Raw genomic sequence first — 16,017 nt, 5'->3', positions numbered from 1 at the left:
GGGTATAATTTTATTTGTCCTCAGGGGGGAAAAAAAAAAAAAAAAAAAAGGAGATAAAATAGTTACAAATAAAGGAACTTTAATTTGCAGGTAATACAGAACAGTCCAGTCAGTGGCAGAACACCACAGTATTTACAGAACACAGCAGCAGCGCCAAGTGGCAACAAATGCGAGATCGTTATCCTACAGCTGGAAAGTCGCTGAAGTCTGTGACATTCCACTGTAAATATAAGTGTTATTAAAAATGACAAACTGCCCTGTAATGACTTTGATAACCTCCTGTGCAGCAGCTCCTGTAAAAGAAGAAAAAAAAAACAAAAACCAAACCAACAGTTAGCAGGTCATATTTAAAAACCAGTAGAAGAATGTAATTTATCTAGAACTCACTACACTGGAATTATTTCAGAAGCACCTGATACAACTCCTAGGAGGAAAAAAAAAAAGTGCCTTTCAGTACTTCCCAGCATAAGAGGCTCAGAAAGCTGTTACTTCAAAAGTTAGCTTTACATACACTTTGCTATATATACTCACTCACTCTCTCCATGTACATACACACAGAATAAAAATGTGTGAGCAGACAGACCCATGCAAGTTGTGGCCTCTCTAAATGAAATTGAGAAATTCAATTAAAAAAAAAATCATCTGCAGTTAAACTGTAAAATAAATTGAAGGGTCACTTCACTGTGATCCCTTTGTGTTCTCCTGTAGGACGAAATACTCTGTAATTTCTTCAGAAGTTATCTTTATGTATTTTTCTAAGCACTGCACGTACCAAATTCCACTTAATCAGAAAAAAATTCCTACATCCACAGAGTATTTAATACATAATTATCTTCACCACCGCATGAAGCCAAATAAAGAAGTTAACAGATACATCAATTTTGAGCATCTATTAAAACATATTTAGTTTTGATAATCCCCACAGGTTAAATTAAGGTAAGAAATCAAGGCTACTTATATTTAATAGATACTCAACATAAGTGTATTGTGTTAAAGGAAGATGTGTACTGTGTTAATTTTAGTATTAGTACAATTATTCCTTTCCTTTTTTTAATCTCAAAGCTTCTTTCAAGCATTTTATTTTTAAACACATTTTAAGCCACTAGAATTGATCTACTGAGATTATTTTTTAAGTTTATTTGGGTTTTTTTACTGACTTTAAACCCTTGCTGTGTCCACTTTTTCTATGTACCATAGGAAGCCACATCTGGAGAATGAAGGGGGAGGATTTTCTTCTCATACTACTTTTGACTCCAGTCTGTGATTACAGTCTTTGTTCTGACAATACAAAGTAATTAAACCACTGGAGACTCTGAGTCAAGTATGTACTACAGCAGGTTGGTTGGTTTGTGTGGACCTCAGAAAGAGCGTGACATTCTTACCTCCCATGAAGGCAGCAATAGCATGTGGCTCAGCAGCTCCGTAGCGACAACTGGACAGCAAAGTAACAGTTAGTATTTTCAGGTCAGTTTTACCAACAAAGTGACACTTAAGATATAATACTTACAACTCATGAACATAGTCATCTTTCACCACTACAGACAACCCATGTTCTTGTAAGAAACCACTAAGGCATGATTTTAGTTTTCCAATATCATCTTCTACCTGATAGTTGTAGACACCTGGAAAATAAGTTAACTGTTTCACCACAGAAGTGTAACACCATATTCAAAGTTAATGGGTTTAAATGGCAGCATAAGTATTTTATTTTTCTGAAAAGTTTCTAAGATGATTAATATATTATTAATGCTAGACTAATAATAATTGAATATTCTGTTCATGCTACTCATGATAAATCACCGCATAGCTGAACCGATTCATAATACATGCAACCCATTTCAGTGGTATCATTTCAGATAAATTCCTTAAAGTTCCCAAAGAGAAAAAAGTCTCACTTTAATTTCCACATTCTTAAAGTTATATTAATACGGAAAAAAACCTGCAACTAATGCTGTATTTGTAGCTTATAGCTACCATTATAGTAACTATTGGATCCTTGTATTTCTTTTGATGACATGAAGTAACTCTGGTATTAACATACCTGGGTATCTACCATGCTGCTTATAAAATCTATCTACAGCCCGCAGCATCAAGTACAGCACTAGTTCACTCTCTGGGTTATCCATATGGGAAACTGAAAACAGCAAGAGAACTGGTTAGCTGGTACAGATGAAATGGACAAAGAAAGGTTTTGAATTACTTGAAATCAAGTATTTCCCATGTGCTTAAACCATAAAGTCTGCAGTAAAAAGAAATCTTAATGAAAATAACAACCTGCAACTGAGAATCTCACCTGTCAGATACATGATTTTGAATCCAGAGTGTATGACAAAACCACCCTGTATGTATTTGATATAAACTGTTCAGTGAAGATATTCATGTTTCAACTCTTGACAGCTGCTATAACATTCAACGGAATGTTCCTTAGTTATAATTTTGGGATTTGAAACACATGCTTCATATTTAACTGTAATGACTGTAATTATAAAACAGGTCTTAAATCCCACAGCTCAGTAGTCTTTCTAAATACTAACTACTATTTAAATCACATTGCACATTAGCAACTAATTCAAGGAGCTTTCACTTACATTATAAATATTACAAAACGTATGTATACACAAAATGTATACACATTTTGTCCAAAACATTCAGAGGACTTGTTTAAGCTTAATTTCAACAAACTTTGATAAAAAGTATTTCCAGCTTTTTTTTCTTTTTTTAATTTATGCAGGTTCAGAAGATAAAATGCAATATTAAGTAACTTGTTTGCTAGTTCACATACTGAAAAGATGAGTGGGGCCAAGACAGTTATTCTCCTATCTTTGGTCAGGTGATAGCACCTTTCCAGCTCTGTCAGAAATAACTGAGGTACAGAAAAGAGAAGTTTGAAGAAACCAATGTTTTATTTATGTGCTATCAAAAATAAAATCTGCAAGAAAAAAAAACTGAAACATGCATCAGTCTGTAAGGTCATTTTTGAACTCTCAAGATCAAACTGAATTCAACATTCTAGACTTAAAAACCCCATACTTCTAGTTGATGCCAAATTATAAAACTGCATAATGAAACAGAATGTGTAACATACAATTCTTTCTGATCACAAAACCATTTCAAGTTGAAAATGCAATTTAAGTATGTGCCAAAAAGGAGCACTTACTGATTTCGTCCTTGTTAAAGGTGTTTAAACCGTATTCTTCAGACAGAGATCTACATCGGACTACTCGGAGAAAAGCTGAGTTGCTGCCTAAGCAGAGGGCGCAGAAAGGAGAGCGTTACCTACTTGAATGCGTCACCAATTACTAAATCTTTGTAGGTCTGTATCTCTGATGTGTTAAAGACCAAAACTTATCAAAACTTCATTTAACACTTTCTGTTTCTTCCCGTAGCTTGCACTAATAAAAATCTATGAAACTACATTTAGGTCTATGATCACAAGTATTTCAGAGAAATACTTCATGCTTATTTACTTGTAGAATCTAAACGTATCTGCCATGTTAATGTAACACCTCACAACATGTGTAGCTCTTCTATAGAACAGCTTCATGTCTTCCTCTTCCATGCTGCAAACGAAGATGGGTTCTTTTCATCTTCCACTACATCTACCGCTGTCTCACACATTCTCAATTAGTATTCTAACAGTACAGCTATGAGCAGGAAAAGGTTCTTCTCCAGTGTCACTGCTATGAAACAACCCAATGTGCAGCTACTACCTAGCCCTCAAAACTGAGGAACTGTGAGGTTCTCAAAACTCCCAGCAAATGACACACCAACGCAGGGGCAGCACGCTCTTGGCTATGTGCTTACAGGAAAATTTTCCAGTTGCAGGCAGACTTAGCCAGGCTGCTGCGTGGACACGTATACATATCCAGAACAGACATAACCTAAAATGCCATCAACAGTACTACTCACTGCATCACTGTTTTACCTTTTCAGACTACCAGAAGTTTACATAGCCTGTGCTCTGAAGTCAGTATCACAGAATGGGCAAGAGTGATTAAGTACTAATCACAGAAAGTAGAGGGCATCTGCTACCTGTTGTTTGGACCTGAAAAAAATATCCTATCTTTTAAAAGCCAACCTTTACAGACTCACTACTGAGAGATGCTGAACATCTGTTACTTCCACTGAAGATGAGGGATGCAACTAATGCTAAGCATTTCTTTGAAAAATTCAAATATTGAGTTACTGATTAATAACTACATTATCATTCAGAAGTTTTTGATTATTTGATCATTTGCATAAACACAACTTGATCATTTGCATAAACACAACAACAGAATCCAAGCATACTCACAAAGCAATTTTAGTTCTCTCTCCGAAATAGATTCGGGTGCCTAAAAGAGAGAATATATTCATTCCAATACATACAATGACCAGAGAATTTCTATTTTCAGAGATATTCATATATTCATTGTGAAATAACTAGTCATTTTTGTAAAAAAAAAAAAAAATCTTAAATTATAAATAATATATATATCCCCATATGCCTTTTACTTTTTGTATGACCAAACCAGAAGTGATAAATAAAACAGACCACTGATATTAAATTTCATTAGAACTTACTTAAGCCTTTTGAAGAGAATGAGGTAATTAAGCCTTCTCTTTTTATATCTGTCTCCTGTGACTTATTTCTGTACAGAATGTCAGGGTAAAAGTATTTCTATCCTGTCAGAATGGCCATACATTTGTAATTACCTTGCCTAGGGACTGTAACAATTTAGCAGCATGGTTACCCACAGCAGCAATATCCTTCTTTGCTTTTTCACGGTATCTGTTAATAATAAACAAGTCTTAATAATTACAGCATAAAGCCATCAGTTTCACGGTGAAGACCTTTTCTTTTTGTTTTATAATATAAGACAAAATACAAGCCACATGAATGGAAGCAAGCTACCTCAAGGCCATGAATGCACTTATTACCACCCTGTACGACTGTTCGGCATGGCTGAGCTGTTCACTAAACGTGTGGCTTAGAAACCGGTTAAAATTAAAATGAGTATTACTACAAACAGTCAGAGGAAGAGTATCAAGTAGTTTCAGAACAACAGCTATATGTCCTTCATTGGGTTTCTAATATTTCATTATTTTCTGTATTTTAGTATTTGTAGACATAGTATATTAGTTCCATTAAGACCTATGACAACGCAAACATCTCAACAACACAGTATTTAATACAATTCAATTTAAGGGCTCATTTTAAGGAACTGTAATTGTTTCACCTGCGAATTAAAACCCTGTAATGCTTATTGGAATTGAGAACCGAAGTACATAATGATGTGGAAATTCAGGACTGATGCTTATAGAATTCAGATTTACAAATAAGGGTATCTGTGCAAATTCAGGCAATTATGGTTTCATTTAGCAAAATAACGATACAAGTTCTCGGCTTTACTGTCATCATACACAGTAACTTCCATAAAGCAACAGCAATCAAGTATTTTAGACACGTAACAGATTTATATTTTTACATCCATCTTTTTAATGCTATTTGTCACAGTTCTGAGGAATGCACCTCTAAAATAACAGATTTCATTTTGATTAGTAGACTCTACTAAGGCACACAATCCTTTTTCTAGTAGAGGTTGTGTTTCAGAATCTATGGAGAAACAATGAAAATCTGTTAGAAATACTACTTTCCTATTTGAACAATTCAACAGTACAATTGCACAGACAGTAAATTTAACAAAGTCTTCTGTAAGATACTGCTTCATTTTTAAAGACTGAAAAAAGGAGGAAGAAGCAGCCAACTGCAAATAAATGTGGTAACACTGTAAGAAAGTCTTTCTGGCCCAGCAATTTGCATCACGTCCACAACGCATACGAATAGTAAGTTCAGGTTGAGGATACATGCATTCAAAGATGGCCTTCCTAAAAACTTGATCCACACTGACGCTGTTCAGAATTTGTGGGTAATGCTCATTCACGCGCTTCCTTATCTACCAAGCAATCCCTTCAAAGGGCATTAATTAGAATTAAGTATGTAGAATTAAGTATCTAGGAAACTAGAATTTCTGTAGCCAGGTTGACATACACATTGAGGAGAAAAAACAAAGGCTGTGTTTAAGCAACAATTTACTTTGGACAAGTAGCTAGGCTATGGGACCTACTCTCTATAGGAAGGTCTTTACTAGATCTGAAACTAAGACAAGTGACAACTTACTACCCACCCTTAGGAAACTGGGATGCACTGAGGGCTTAGGCCCTGGTTCCAAACGGCAGGTAGCATCTACACTGGGAGCAGACAGCCCCAGGCCACCGTGCTTCCCACACCCCTCCTCACCCTGGTCCATACACTTTTTTTTTTAATGCAGGAATTCATGCACTTTGTGAGGTCTGAAGTCATCACCATGTACTACCATGAGTAACTATCAAAGAAAAGAATTGTATACTTACACATTTTGCAATTTGATAAATTTATTGGAGTCTGCTATCATATCAGGAATAGTGCCACGGACAGGCAAGCTTCCTTGCCCCTCATTTGCCACAAATTCCTTTACAGCTCGAGCCAAAATCCAGAAGGAGGGTGACTGCAAACACACAAGAGACAGTCATGTACACAATGTTATTTATGATGCTTTTTCTACATTTAAGTCTTACTCTTAATTACTCATTACCTGCTCTGTGAGATTTATGCAGCAATCATCGTTAAAAATCTCTTCAATGCATCTTGGAATCTATGAAAAAAATAAACTGGGTTTGTATTCACTTGGCTTTTGATTTCTTGAATTATCTCAACACTCATTACACAGGTGATCCAACTGCAAGCAACCTCAGTTTCATAACAAAACCTCTTCTGAATCTTACACAGACAGTGCTTCTCAGACACATTTCAAAGAGTAGCACTGCCTGAGAACAAGGCATATGCTTCTGATCAAGATGAATGTTACAAACAAAACCTCACCTTATTTCCACCTTCTACATGGAAGATTTAAAAAAAAACCTGGTAGCAGCATCATCAAAAGGTACTACCAGCCCCAGCTGCCCATCCTACCTGCTAGATGCAGAGCAGCAAAAAGGCCGGGGAAGTGAAGAGGGGCTGCAAAAGTGAGAGTGTTTTGACTCCTTAACTGCTGCAGTTCAGTCTGGCGTACAAACTGAAATTAATCAGTAATAGCCTGGGACCCGGCTTGTAGTGGCTCAGATGTCAGTACCAAGTTCTACCTGTTGCTTTCTTGGCAGATTTAGAGTGACTGTCCAAGCAAGGATCAGCACAGTTCAAATAAAAATGGAATGTAATCTGGAAAGAATCACAGAATGAGCTTTTACCTCATGTAGCTTTTGCTATTTACCATGGATGGGAGATTACGGAAATCAGAGGTCAATTCTAAGCCATGAGTTACTACTTCAGGATTATTTAAAAACAACAAAAACTTCACTTTTAATGTTTTTAAGTTTGATCAGTTTATGAAAGGAATTTCATAACATGTTTTTGTTATGAAATTCAAACATAAATTTGCAGAGTCAAAGGTCCCTTGCAGCTCTTCACTTCTATACAGAACAAATACTACAGCAAGCGGCTTCAACATAGCGCAATTTCAACAAATGCTTTCTGAGTCTCACTCCTGCCAATGTATTTAAATCAAACATCACCCACACCAGTTACTGCTAATTCTTTACAATCATACCAAGCACTCCACAGTTTAATCTGTAGAAGAAAATCTTATGAAGTCTAAGATAGGAATACACTGCTACTAAACTCTGGTTACTGACTCATTCTATACTTGAATTCAAGTCTTCAGGAAGGAAATGTAATTTCCTTGCATGAGCAAGGAAGCAAGAGAACTTCCATATGTTACAGTGCCACCTAGTCTAGGTCTATTTTACTGCACAATTTCAATTTTTAAAATTGTACAAATCCTGTTTTACTTAAATATAAGTGTTGCAAATGGAACTCCTGTCCTGAAAGTGCATAATGTTCTGAAAAAAATGAGGTAGTTGAAATTTCTTCAATTTTGTCATATAAATGTTTATTTTACCTCTGTGGTATTTAATGCTGTGTTCACATTTTTTATAGCTTCTTCAAAGTTTTCCTCATCTTCTGGGGTCCCATTTTCATTTTTTAAGATACCTTATTGAAAAAAAAAAAATAAAGATACACAATCCCCTGAATTACATCTCATCATTTAGGTCTTACCAAAAAAGCAGACAGGCTTTGGGTGTATTTGTGGCATAACAACTAAACTGCAAAAAATGGAATTACCTGTAAGATGTACTGATAAAACTAACTACATACACATTCTGCATATGATTAGTTTTCCTGTGACGTTACATAGAAGTTGTTTATCACAAAAATACCAGTTTATTTGTGTGAGAAAGAGAGTAAAGTTTCATAATCACTAAACTAATGTAGATGGTGGTAAAAAGGCAATTCGACTCTCCTTCCCATCCCCAGTCATGTTGTGTTGGGGCTTTTTTTTTGTCAAATTTGGCAAACACTTATGAACCCACACAGCAAGCCAGACCAAGAAATGAACTCCACTAAAAACCTAATTAACCAAAGGTAATTACTACGGATCAGATCAGTTCCCTAGCCCAACCTGGGGATAAGGATGACAGAACCACTCAGCAATTTGCACATAGGCCAGCTTTAAATGAGGGAATACCAAAAATTCAGTTAATGTTTTTATTCTACAATCATTTAAGACAATGTATTTCTAGATCTTAAAAATGCTTCATTAATTTTAGTACCCACAAAAGCTATTAGATTCAAACACCTGCAAAAATGAAGTCTGTTCACTGACAGGTTACAGAGTATTCAGTCGCTACATAATCTTTGTCTAGACTAGTTATTTAGAGCTGCAATGATTATCAACAGTCTGGTGGGTCAACTGACCAACCAAATACTTGCAGTTAATAACAATTTCAGTGTCAAAAGCCACTTCCTTTCCTCTTCGTCATGTCTTCCATGTTAAATGCCAACATTTTCTACAGGATTTTCTCTTAATGCCTCTCCTCCCACCCAAATCAAAACATACTCTTGATCTTAAACAGCAAACAGTAAGAAACACTGCCAAACTGCATTTATAAGTGAATCTGGGATCCTAAGATCCACTTGTATAAAAAAATCATTTAGCAGAAGTATCATATTGCATATGCCAGCAGATTTTCATAAATTAACCCCGAGAGAATTCTGATTTTTTTCAGATATTGCCTTATATATTTATGCCTCTATGCATAAGTGACTTCTAGGACATATATTACCTTGCCGAATCAGTTGTCTGAAGGCTTCTTTTTCTTTGTAACTCTTAGGCAACTGATCACTTTTCTAAATTTAAAAACACAAAAACATTTTGTCTTTAAAATATCTACTACTAACCTCATTGTGTTCAGACTGCTGAACTCTATAGAGTTTGTCATTATTCACATACATTCACTTGTATTTCAATTAGTAATTTTTTTATGATTCCACGTTGTTTTATTTGTTACATGTTGCCAAAATAATAATCTAGTTTAGAAAAGACGTATCTAAAGTAATAATAATAGACAGATGACATCCAGTTTTGCAATATACCTCGTTGAACCATTTTGTTAGATACTTGGCTACAATCACAATCCATGGAGTGTGGCTATGGTCCTGTAATTGAACAGCAGAGAAATCTTTGTCAAGTTGAGAAAAGATAAAAATACTAGACAAACTGAAAACCTATTTTAAATGTAAACTCCTAACATCCCTTCCACTCTTGTAAAAACTCAGGACATGTTCCAGATTTTGATTCAGAAATAACATTCTCTAACTACTATAACACAAATTACTAAATTATTATTCCTTTACTTAAAAGAAGAGTGGCTGAGCCAAGTTCTCCAACATTCTTCTGGAGTAGAACTTATGTTATGCACAAATACCCACATTGCAAAGCTCTGCAGCAGTAGGTAATCATAAAAGTAATAAAAAAAGGGGGTGAGGGGGCAATCACTCTAAGAAAAGATGAAGTTGTCCAACAATATTCCTCACTTCCAAGACCCCCACTTGCTTAAGATTTAAATACAGACTGTAACATTTGGGGCAGAGGCCAAAAATAGTACCTCGTGACTGATTCTACAGTTGCCTCTGCTCAGATGAGACTCAGCACCAAAAAAAGGTCACCTGCCAAGAGTCACTTTCATAGAATCCCTGTTCCATGTCTGCATCTGTCTTAGAGCACAAAGTGCAAACCACACACCAACCTTTTTGTCCATATGATCCAAGTCATAAGACTGAATGTGCTCCCTCAGCTCTGGAAATGGTTTGTCCAGTCTCAGATCTTCTAATGTATTGTCAGGATGAGATTCAACAACTGGGGGGGGAGGGGGGGGGAGGAAAAAAATAATAAAAAAAAAAGAAAATCACACAATGCATTACACAGTTTTATGTCTAGCCTTCAAAAAAGAGCTATTTAAATACAGTGCATCATCTGCTCATTTAACTGCTTGACTCTCAAAGTAAGTGTTTTGTGTAAGTTAACTTTAATGTCAGGATAATCTCCAATGTTACTACTTGTTGCAGTCCAAAACTTCTATGTATTCCTCAAAGAATACTCCCGGTGATGAACTGCAAACTACGTAAGACTTAACAAATACTACATACATCACAAGATAAAGATGAGGGGTGGGAAATCAAAGCGACATTACATATTGAAGCTCTAAGCCTTTTAGAAAAGACTTTATCTCAGAAAACCCTCTAACCTGTATGTTCTTTAATAATGACTCTCATATAACCAACCAATCCATAAGTCCTGCAGACCAGCAGAGGAATGTTAGAACTCCAGAGAAGTTCAGCCAAGCGCAGCAACGTACTGTAAGGAAAAGATTTTTTTTTTTTCCCAGATGTACAAGAGGACAACAGTTAACTATAAAGTTAACTCTTACACAAGTCACTTGTGAAAGAAGTTTTCTATGAGAGAACTCTAATATTACCATGATTCTAAGCACATATAAAGTGATTAATTTTATATGTGAACTTACACTAGGTTAGAAATACATTTATCCATTAGCTTACTTATATTTAACTCCACTCTCCAAATATCAATTAAACAAAAAACGTCAATGAGTTGTGAAAGAAAGAAAAAAAAAAGAATTAGATCTGTGTTGCACAAACATAACTTCCAGTAGGGGCAATTCCAATCAGAGGTTTTTGAATAGCACATAAGAAATACTCTTTATTCACGAATGCCTGCAAGGGAGTCACACCATCCAAGATGCAAGCTGGCTCTCATTTCTGTAAGAGACAGTATCTCTAGCTCTCTGTTAGCAGGGGGACTGAGAAATATGTAGAGTATGAACAGCCACTTCCTTACAAAAGCAAGATTTAACTATTCATCTATCCAGCAACCTCTTGCCTCTGTGGAGGCAGCTTGCCTCCTGAAACAGAAGCACGCTCTTCTCCCCCAAGTTTCTCAATACCCTGAGAGTTCTCATTCTTCACCTGTACTGTTTACTGGAAGGCAGCATGGGAGAGGCCTCTCAGCAGGAAGAGGTTAAAAAAAATAAAATAAATCAAGAACTTTTGGTCTTGACAAAGTTTATATGGGCAATATAATTACATACATGGGTAAAAGGGAAAGACCTATACAAATGATAAAAAACATTTGCAAAAATCTAAAGGTATCACAGCTCCTATCATCTGTTAGGTTTCACATAAGAATACTTGTTACAGCAATTCTGGACCAGAAACAACTATCACTATAAAAAGAGTACTTGACATAAACAAAACCACCTGGAGACAGCACCTAGGAGTCAGGCATGGACCTGAAAGACATTTTAGACTATATATTAACATATAAAAATGCCATCATTTACTGTAACTTTACTTCACAATGACAGAGTTCTGTTTTGCGTAAGTTTCCCTGCAAGAATATGCATGCAATTGTTTTCATTCAGTTGTAAAAGCAGGTTTCAAACAAACAACTTTAGATGATTCTTTACCTTTCTGGTAGTTGTGTTGCAACCACCACGTTAAAACGATTAAAAAAGGAAGGGTCACTGTCTAGAAGTTTTTCTGGACTCTAAATAGTAGGGGAAAAAAAAAAAAGTCAGGAAACACTGAAAATTTCCGAATACATAGCAAGTCTGTTGAACATTCAATGTAAAGTGTTAAGTGAAAGCTCTAAAATTATCCTGAAGTTATAAAAGAATATTTAAAATACATAAATTGACCTTTTGCAAATAACTTAAGATCTTCTTCCTCAAATGTTTTTACCATGAAGCTACTTAAACTGCAACATTACAAAGACAACACATAGCTATTCTTTCACACTTTCATCACATTGTGTAACAAGAAATGTACAACTAATGTAAGAAAACAAACCTCTTCGACAAAGTTTCCAGAAACGTCACTATTCAATTCTTGCAGGAGCTCAGTGGCACTTTGGGCACGATTCTGTTTCAGAACAATCAAAACAAAGTTTAATCTCTTAAAATGTAATTTATATAGTATATCAGCACTACATATGCTACACTAAAAAAAACCACAACCCAACCTCATCATAAGCTAGGATTTCTTATTCTAAGCCTTGCTTATCTGAAGAAAAAGATAAATCCCTTAACAGCAGGCACTTATTTGAGACCATTTTTAGTAATATAATTTTAAAAACAAAAATTATGTGACAGCTCTATTAATTTCCAGGAGTTACCTATGCCTTCTGTACTCTCCTGTTTTTGTGATTTTTTTTATTTTCTTCTCCCCCATCCACCTCTCTACTCTTAGCTTTACTCCTTCACCCACAATTCTCTTCCACCTTATCCTTCCAAACATTTTCTTAACCATATCCTGTTCATTTTTGCCATTCAATCTTGCCAGAATTGAGCTTATCTTCTCACTTGTGAGCAACTAAAAAGTAAGCATGGGGAATTCTGTCAAAGAATAAATAGATTTTAAACTATACATACATGTTTTTAGCATTACTCATACTACTACATTTGAGTATTTACTCAATACTTTCATGCTTCCAATATACCTACAGTGACATTTGTTATCTCCTTACCTGACCAATATGGCTTTTCTGTAGGAAGAAACTGAAAAGGAGACAAGAAAAAGTTATATGTGAAGTTTTATTTTGAAGAAAAACAACATTAAAGCTATATTTTGCAGTGCAGAATACATTGCTGACTCTCATACACAACAAACCAAGTTCCCCGCTAAATCTCATTTTCTTCTCCCCACCACTGTACTATTTTCGTCATTATTAGCTTCTTAAGGAAACTTTCCAATGCCTGAGCCAGAAATGTGAAAAATAAGCCATGCCAAATTCCTCTAGAAGCCAGAATCATACTGCAGAGTCTTTTTCACTAGGCTAATTAAAGACCAGTTAGTACTCATTTCTTCATGTAATGGAATATCCTTCCCCCACATATAACCCCTATAAGTAGACAGGTATTTGTAGGTATCTACTTGAACCATAAGAGAATGTGATCTAGAATTAGTAACCAAATTATTTTTTACAGGATTTGTAAAGAGTTTCTTATCCCTTCCCCTGCTGCACACAGCCTTTCAAAGCTATGAAAGCTAATAAATGGCTATCAGTCACGGTTTCACAATGATAAACTAATGAAAAGTTATTTTCATCACCAAAATTGTGGAAAATACATTTAGCCACGCTGAAACACAACCAAATCTTCCGTTGTCCTATCTCAAGATTACCACAAACAATTTATTTTTAAGTATTTTTATATTGAATAGACCATTGTCTTTATAAACTCGATCCCTGAAGCAAACAGACCTATAAGGCAGAAAAACAGCAACTACAAAAACTATGCAAAATTTAGCAGCTAATATTGAAATGATCGTGCAATGCTGTATATGTCAAACATCCAAAACCATTAAGGACCTGGAGAAACATATAGAGGCTTTAAAAATTATTAAGAATTTTATAGGATTTCTCAACAAGTATAGAGATGGAACCATTTATGAAACCCTGTTACTTCTCAATCTGTATTGGAAACTAGTAACAAACCTACTTATTTCCAACATCTTCTCCAGAGACCCGACTCCCATCAACAATTGTAAATGAACCAATACCTTGGGGGGAAAAAAAAAATACTATGAATAACTAGGCGTTATGAAATTCTCAGATACATTACAAAGAAAATACAGAAGAGATATCTACTTACCTGGCAGCACTAAGTTTTTGAGTATTTCGGTTCCCGTCGCTGTTGCATTTATCACACAAACATGGGCAGATTCTAAAGCTTCTTGTCCATGGTCACCCCACAATCTATATTGGGATGGAAACAGAAACGTTCTGAAATAATTTCATTTCAGATTGTAAAGCCCATAGGGAGAAATGAAAATATTTAAACAACCACAAACGGAGGCTAGCATACCACTTTCCTTTCACTTGTTGAGAGGGGCTAAATAGCACTAACCAAAATAAGCTTTCCTGAAGAAAACTTACTGTGACAAACTTCAAACCTTCTCAACAGCAACACAATCTTACTGATATTCCATTTTCTCCATCTTTATACCCTACGCCATGTGAATGTGCAGACCTTCTTCTTTTGTAACATATTTTAACTTTTTAAAAAACAGCATGGGTCAAAACACTCCTTACGCAATTTTGTCCTAAAACTGAATGCTCTCTTTTTTTGTAAGTTTTACTATAAATAATACATTATTCTGGGTTTTTTTATACTACAAAGACACTGAAACGTACAAGCAGATGGAAATCAGCCTTGATGAGCCTGGTAGTGTATTTAAGACGCCTATAAAATAACATTCAGGCTGAAATCGGGACTTGACTGTACTCGGTCACAAACGCCCCAGTGATTTCACGCGGGCTGTAATTTTACTCTTCAGCTGCAGGTCACAAAGCCACCGAGGAGACAGAGCAAAGCACGGCAACTGCTACCAACGCTTTCACATGTATGCAAGAATGTGAAAATCAACCCCCGCCACACGCCGACATCGGCTGGCTCCGGTGCAAGCCGCCCTCCCCTCCCCTCCCCTCCCCTCCCCTCCCCTGCCCTCGCTCTTCGCTGCCTTCTCCCCCTGCGGCGGCACGAACAGCCACGCAGCCGCCCGCCGAGCCCCGCGACCCACCGGCCCGCACCAGCGCGGCCCCCGCCGCCACCCGCGGGCCCCCGCCGCCACCCGCGGGGCCGGGGCCGGGCGGCCGAGCCGGCGGCTGCCGCCCCCCGCGGAGCTCAGCGGGCGGCGGGGAGCGGCCCTGCCCGCACAGCGCAGCCCCAGCCGCAGCCGCAGCCGCAGCCCCAGCCCCAGCCGGGCCGCCGCCGCCGCCGCGCCTCTCCTCCCAGGCGGCGTCGGAGGAGGCCTGTCGCCTGCAGGGGCAGCCAGAGCCGCGGGAGCAGCCCGCTCTCCGCCCGGCCGGCACGGCGCCGCAGAGCCCGGGCAGCCCCCAGCAGCTCGGGAGCGGGGCGCGCAGGGACGCCCGCCGCGCTACCTCAGCTGCCGGTCGTATCGCTGCTCCTTCAGGCTGGCCCTGCCCGCCTGCGCCATCGCCGCACGCTCCCCCGCGCCCGCCGCTGCGCAGGCGCGGCCCGGCGCATGCGCGGGGCCGCGGTGGGGCCGCTGGGGGCGCTGTGGGGCCGGCGGGGCGGGGCCGCGGGGTGGGCGGGGCCGCGGGGTGGGCGGGGCCGCGGGGTGGGCGGGGCCGCGGGGTGGGCGGGGCCGCGGGGTGGGCGGGGCCGCGGGAGCCTCCCGCGGCTTCCCCCGCGCGTCACGGGCGTTGCTTGGATCTTGCGTGAATAGGTGAAAGCGCTCGTGGTGACACGGGGATTTTAGGAGATGCGGCCGGGGGGTGAGCAGAGCTGCCGCCCTTGTGCAACGGGATTGAGGCGGCAGTTTGGGAAACGGTGGGAAAAACCCGGTGCTGAGAGAGCAGGCCTCGACGCCTTTGGGGGACGCAGGCGCTGGTGGGAATCACGAGCGTCGAACCACAGGGCGCTGTTTCCTTCAGGAATGTATCTCTAAAAATAAGGTGCCATTCCCGGGATTTATGTTCAAAACGGGCATTTCTCTTCGCCTCGCAACCCACCTTCCGGTATGAAGTTTTGAAGCGTTTTACAGCAGCCCGAGTCAGCCGC

The 16,017-nt window shown here is 38.5% G+C and overlaps 1 protein-coding gene across 2 annotated transcripts; it reads right to left on the bottom strand.

Annotated features, from left to right (window-relative positions):
- Positions 1-83: 83 nt before the first annotated feature.
- On the bottom strand, positions 84-15,430 carry NAE1 (NEDD8 activating enzyme E1 subunit 1). Of its 2 annotated transcripts, none has more exons than XM_075715804.1 (20): positions 15,375-15,430; positions 14,082-14,189; positions 13,933-13,998; positions 12,960-12,990; positions 12,284-12,355; positions 11,902-11,981; positions 10,663-10,772; positions 10,165-10,274; positions 9,512-9,574; positions 9,202-9,265; positions 7,977-8,068; positions 6,615-6,674; positions 6,394-6,527; positions 4,696-4,771; positions 4,295-4,334; positions 3,158-3,244; positions 2,042-2,134; positions 1,508-1,622; positions 1,383-1,432; positions 84-293 (listed from the first exon to the last, which is right to left on the bottom strand). In XM_075715804.1, exons 1-20 carry the CDS (start codon positions 15,428-15,430, stop codon positions 184-186), a joined length of 1,617 nt encoding a protein of 538 aa, XP_075571919.1. In that variant the 3' UTR covers positions 84-183. The 2 variants fall into 2 exon arrangements, with proteins under 2 accessions (XP_075571919.1, XP_075571918.1); XM_075715803.1 differs by having other exon boundaries at positions 13,933-13,993; positions 14,086-14,189.
- Positions 15,431-16,017: the final 587 nt, after the last annotated feature.

The sequence above is a fragment of the Pelecanus crispus genome, chromosome 8 (assembly GCF_030463565.1).
Source record: "Pelecanus crispus isolate bPelCri1 chromosome 8, bPelCri1.pri, whole genome shotgun sequence".
In the NCBI taxonomy this organism is placed as follows: domain Eukaryota; kingdom Metazoa; phylum Chordata; class Aves; order Pelecaniformes; family Pelecanidae; genus Pelecanus; species Pelecanus crispus.
The sequence above is the reverse complement of the archived record's forward strand: the minus strand, read 5'-3'. Positions and strand labels throughout refer to the sequence as shown.

Coding starts and splice junctions, on each gene's coding strand:
- NAE1 (XM_075715804.1), bottom strand. CDS start 15,430: ATGGCGCAGGCGGGCAGGGCCAGCCTGAAGGAGCAGCGATACGACCGG. Junction 11,982..12,283: donor CTGGAAACTTTGTCGAAGAG/GTTTGTTTTCTT, acceptor CCTACTATTTAG/AGTCCAGAAAAACTTCTAGA. Junction 10,275..10,662: donor CATTATTAAAGAACATACAG/GTTAGAGGGTTT, acceptor CTCCCCCCCCAG/TTGTTGAATCTCATCCTGAC.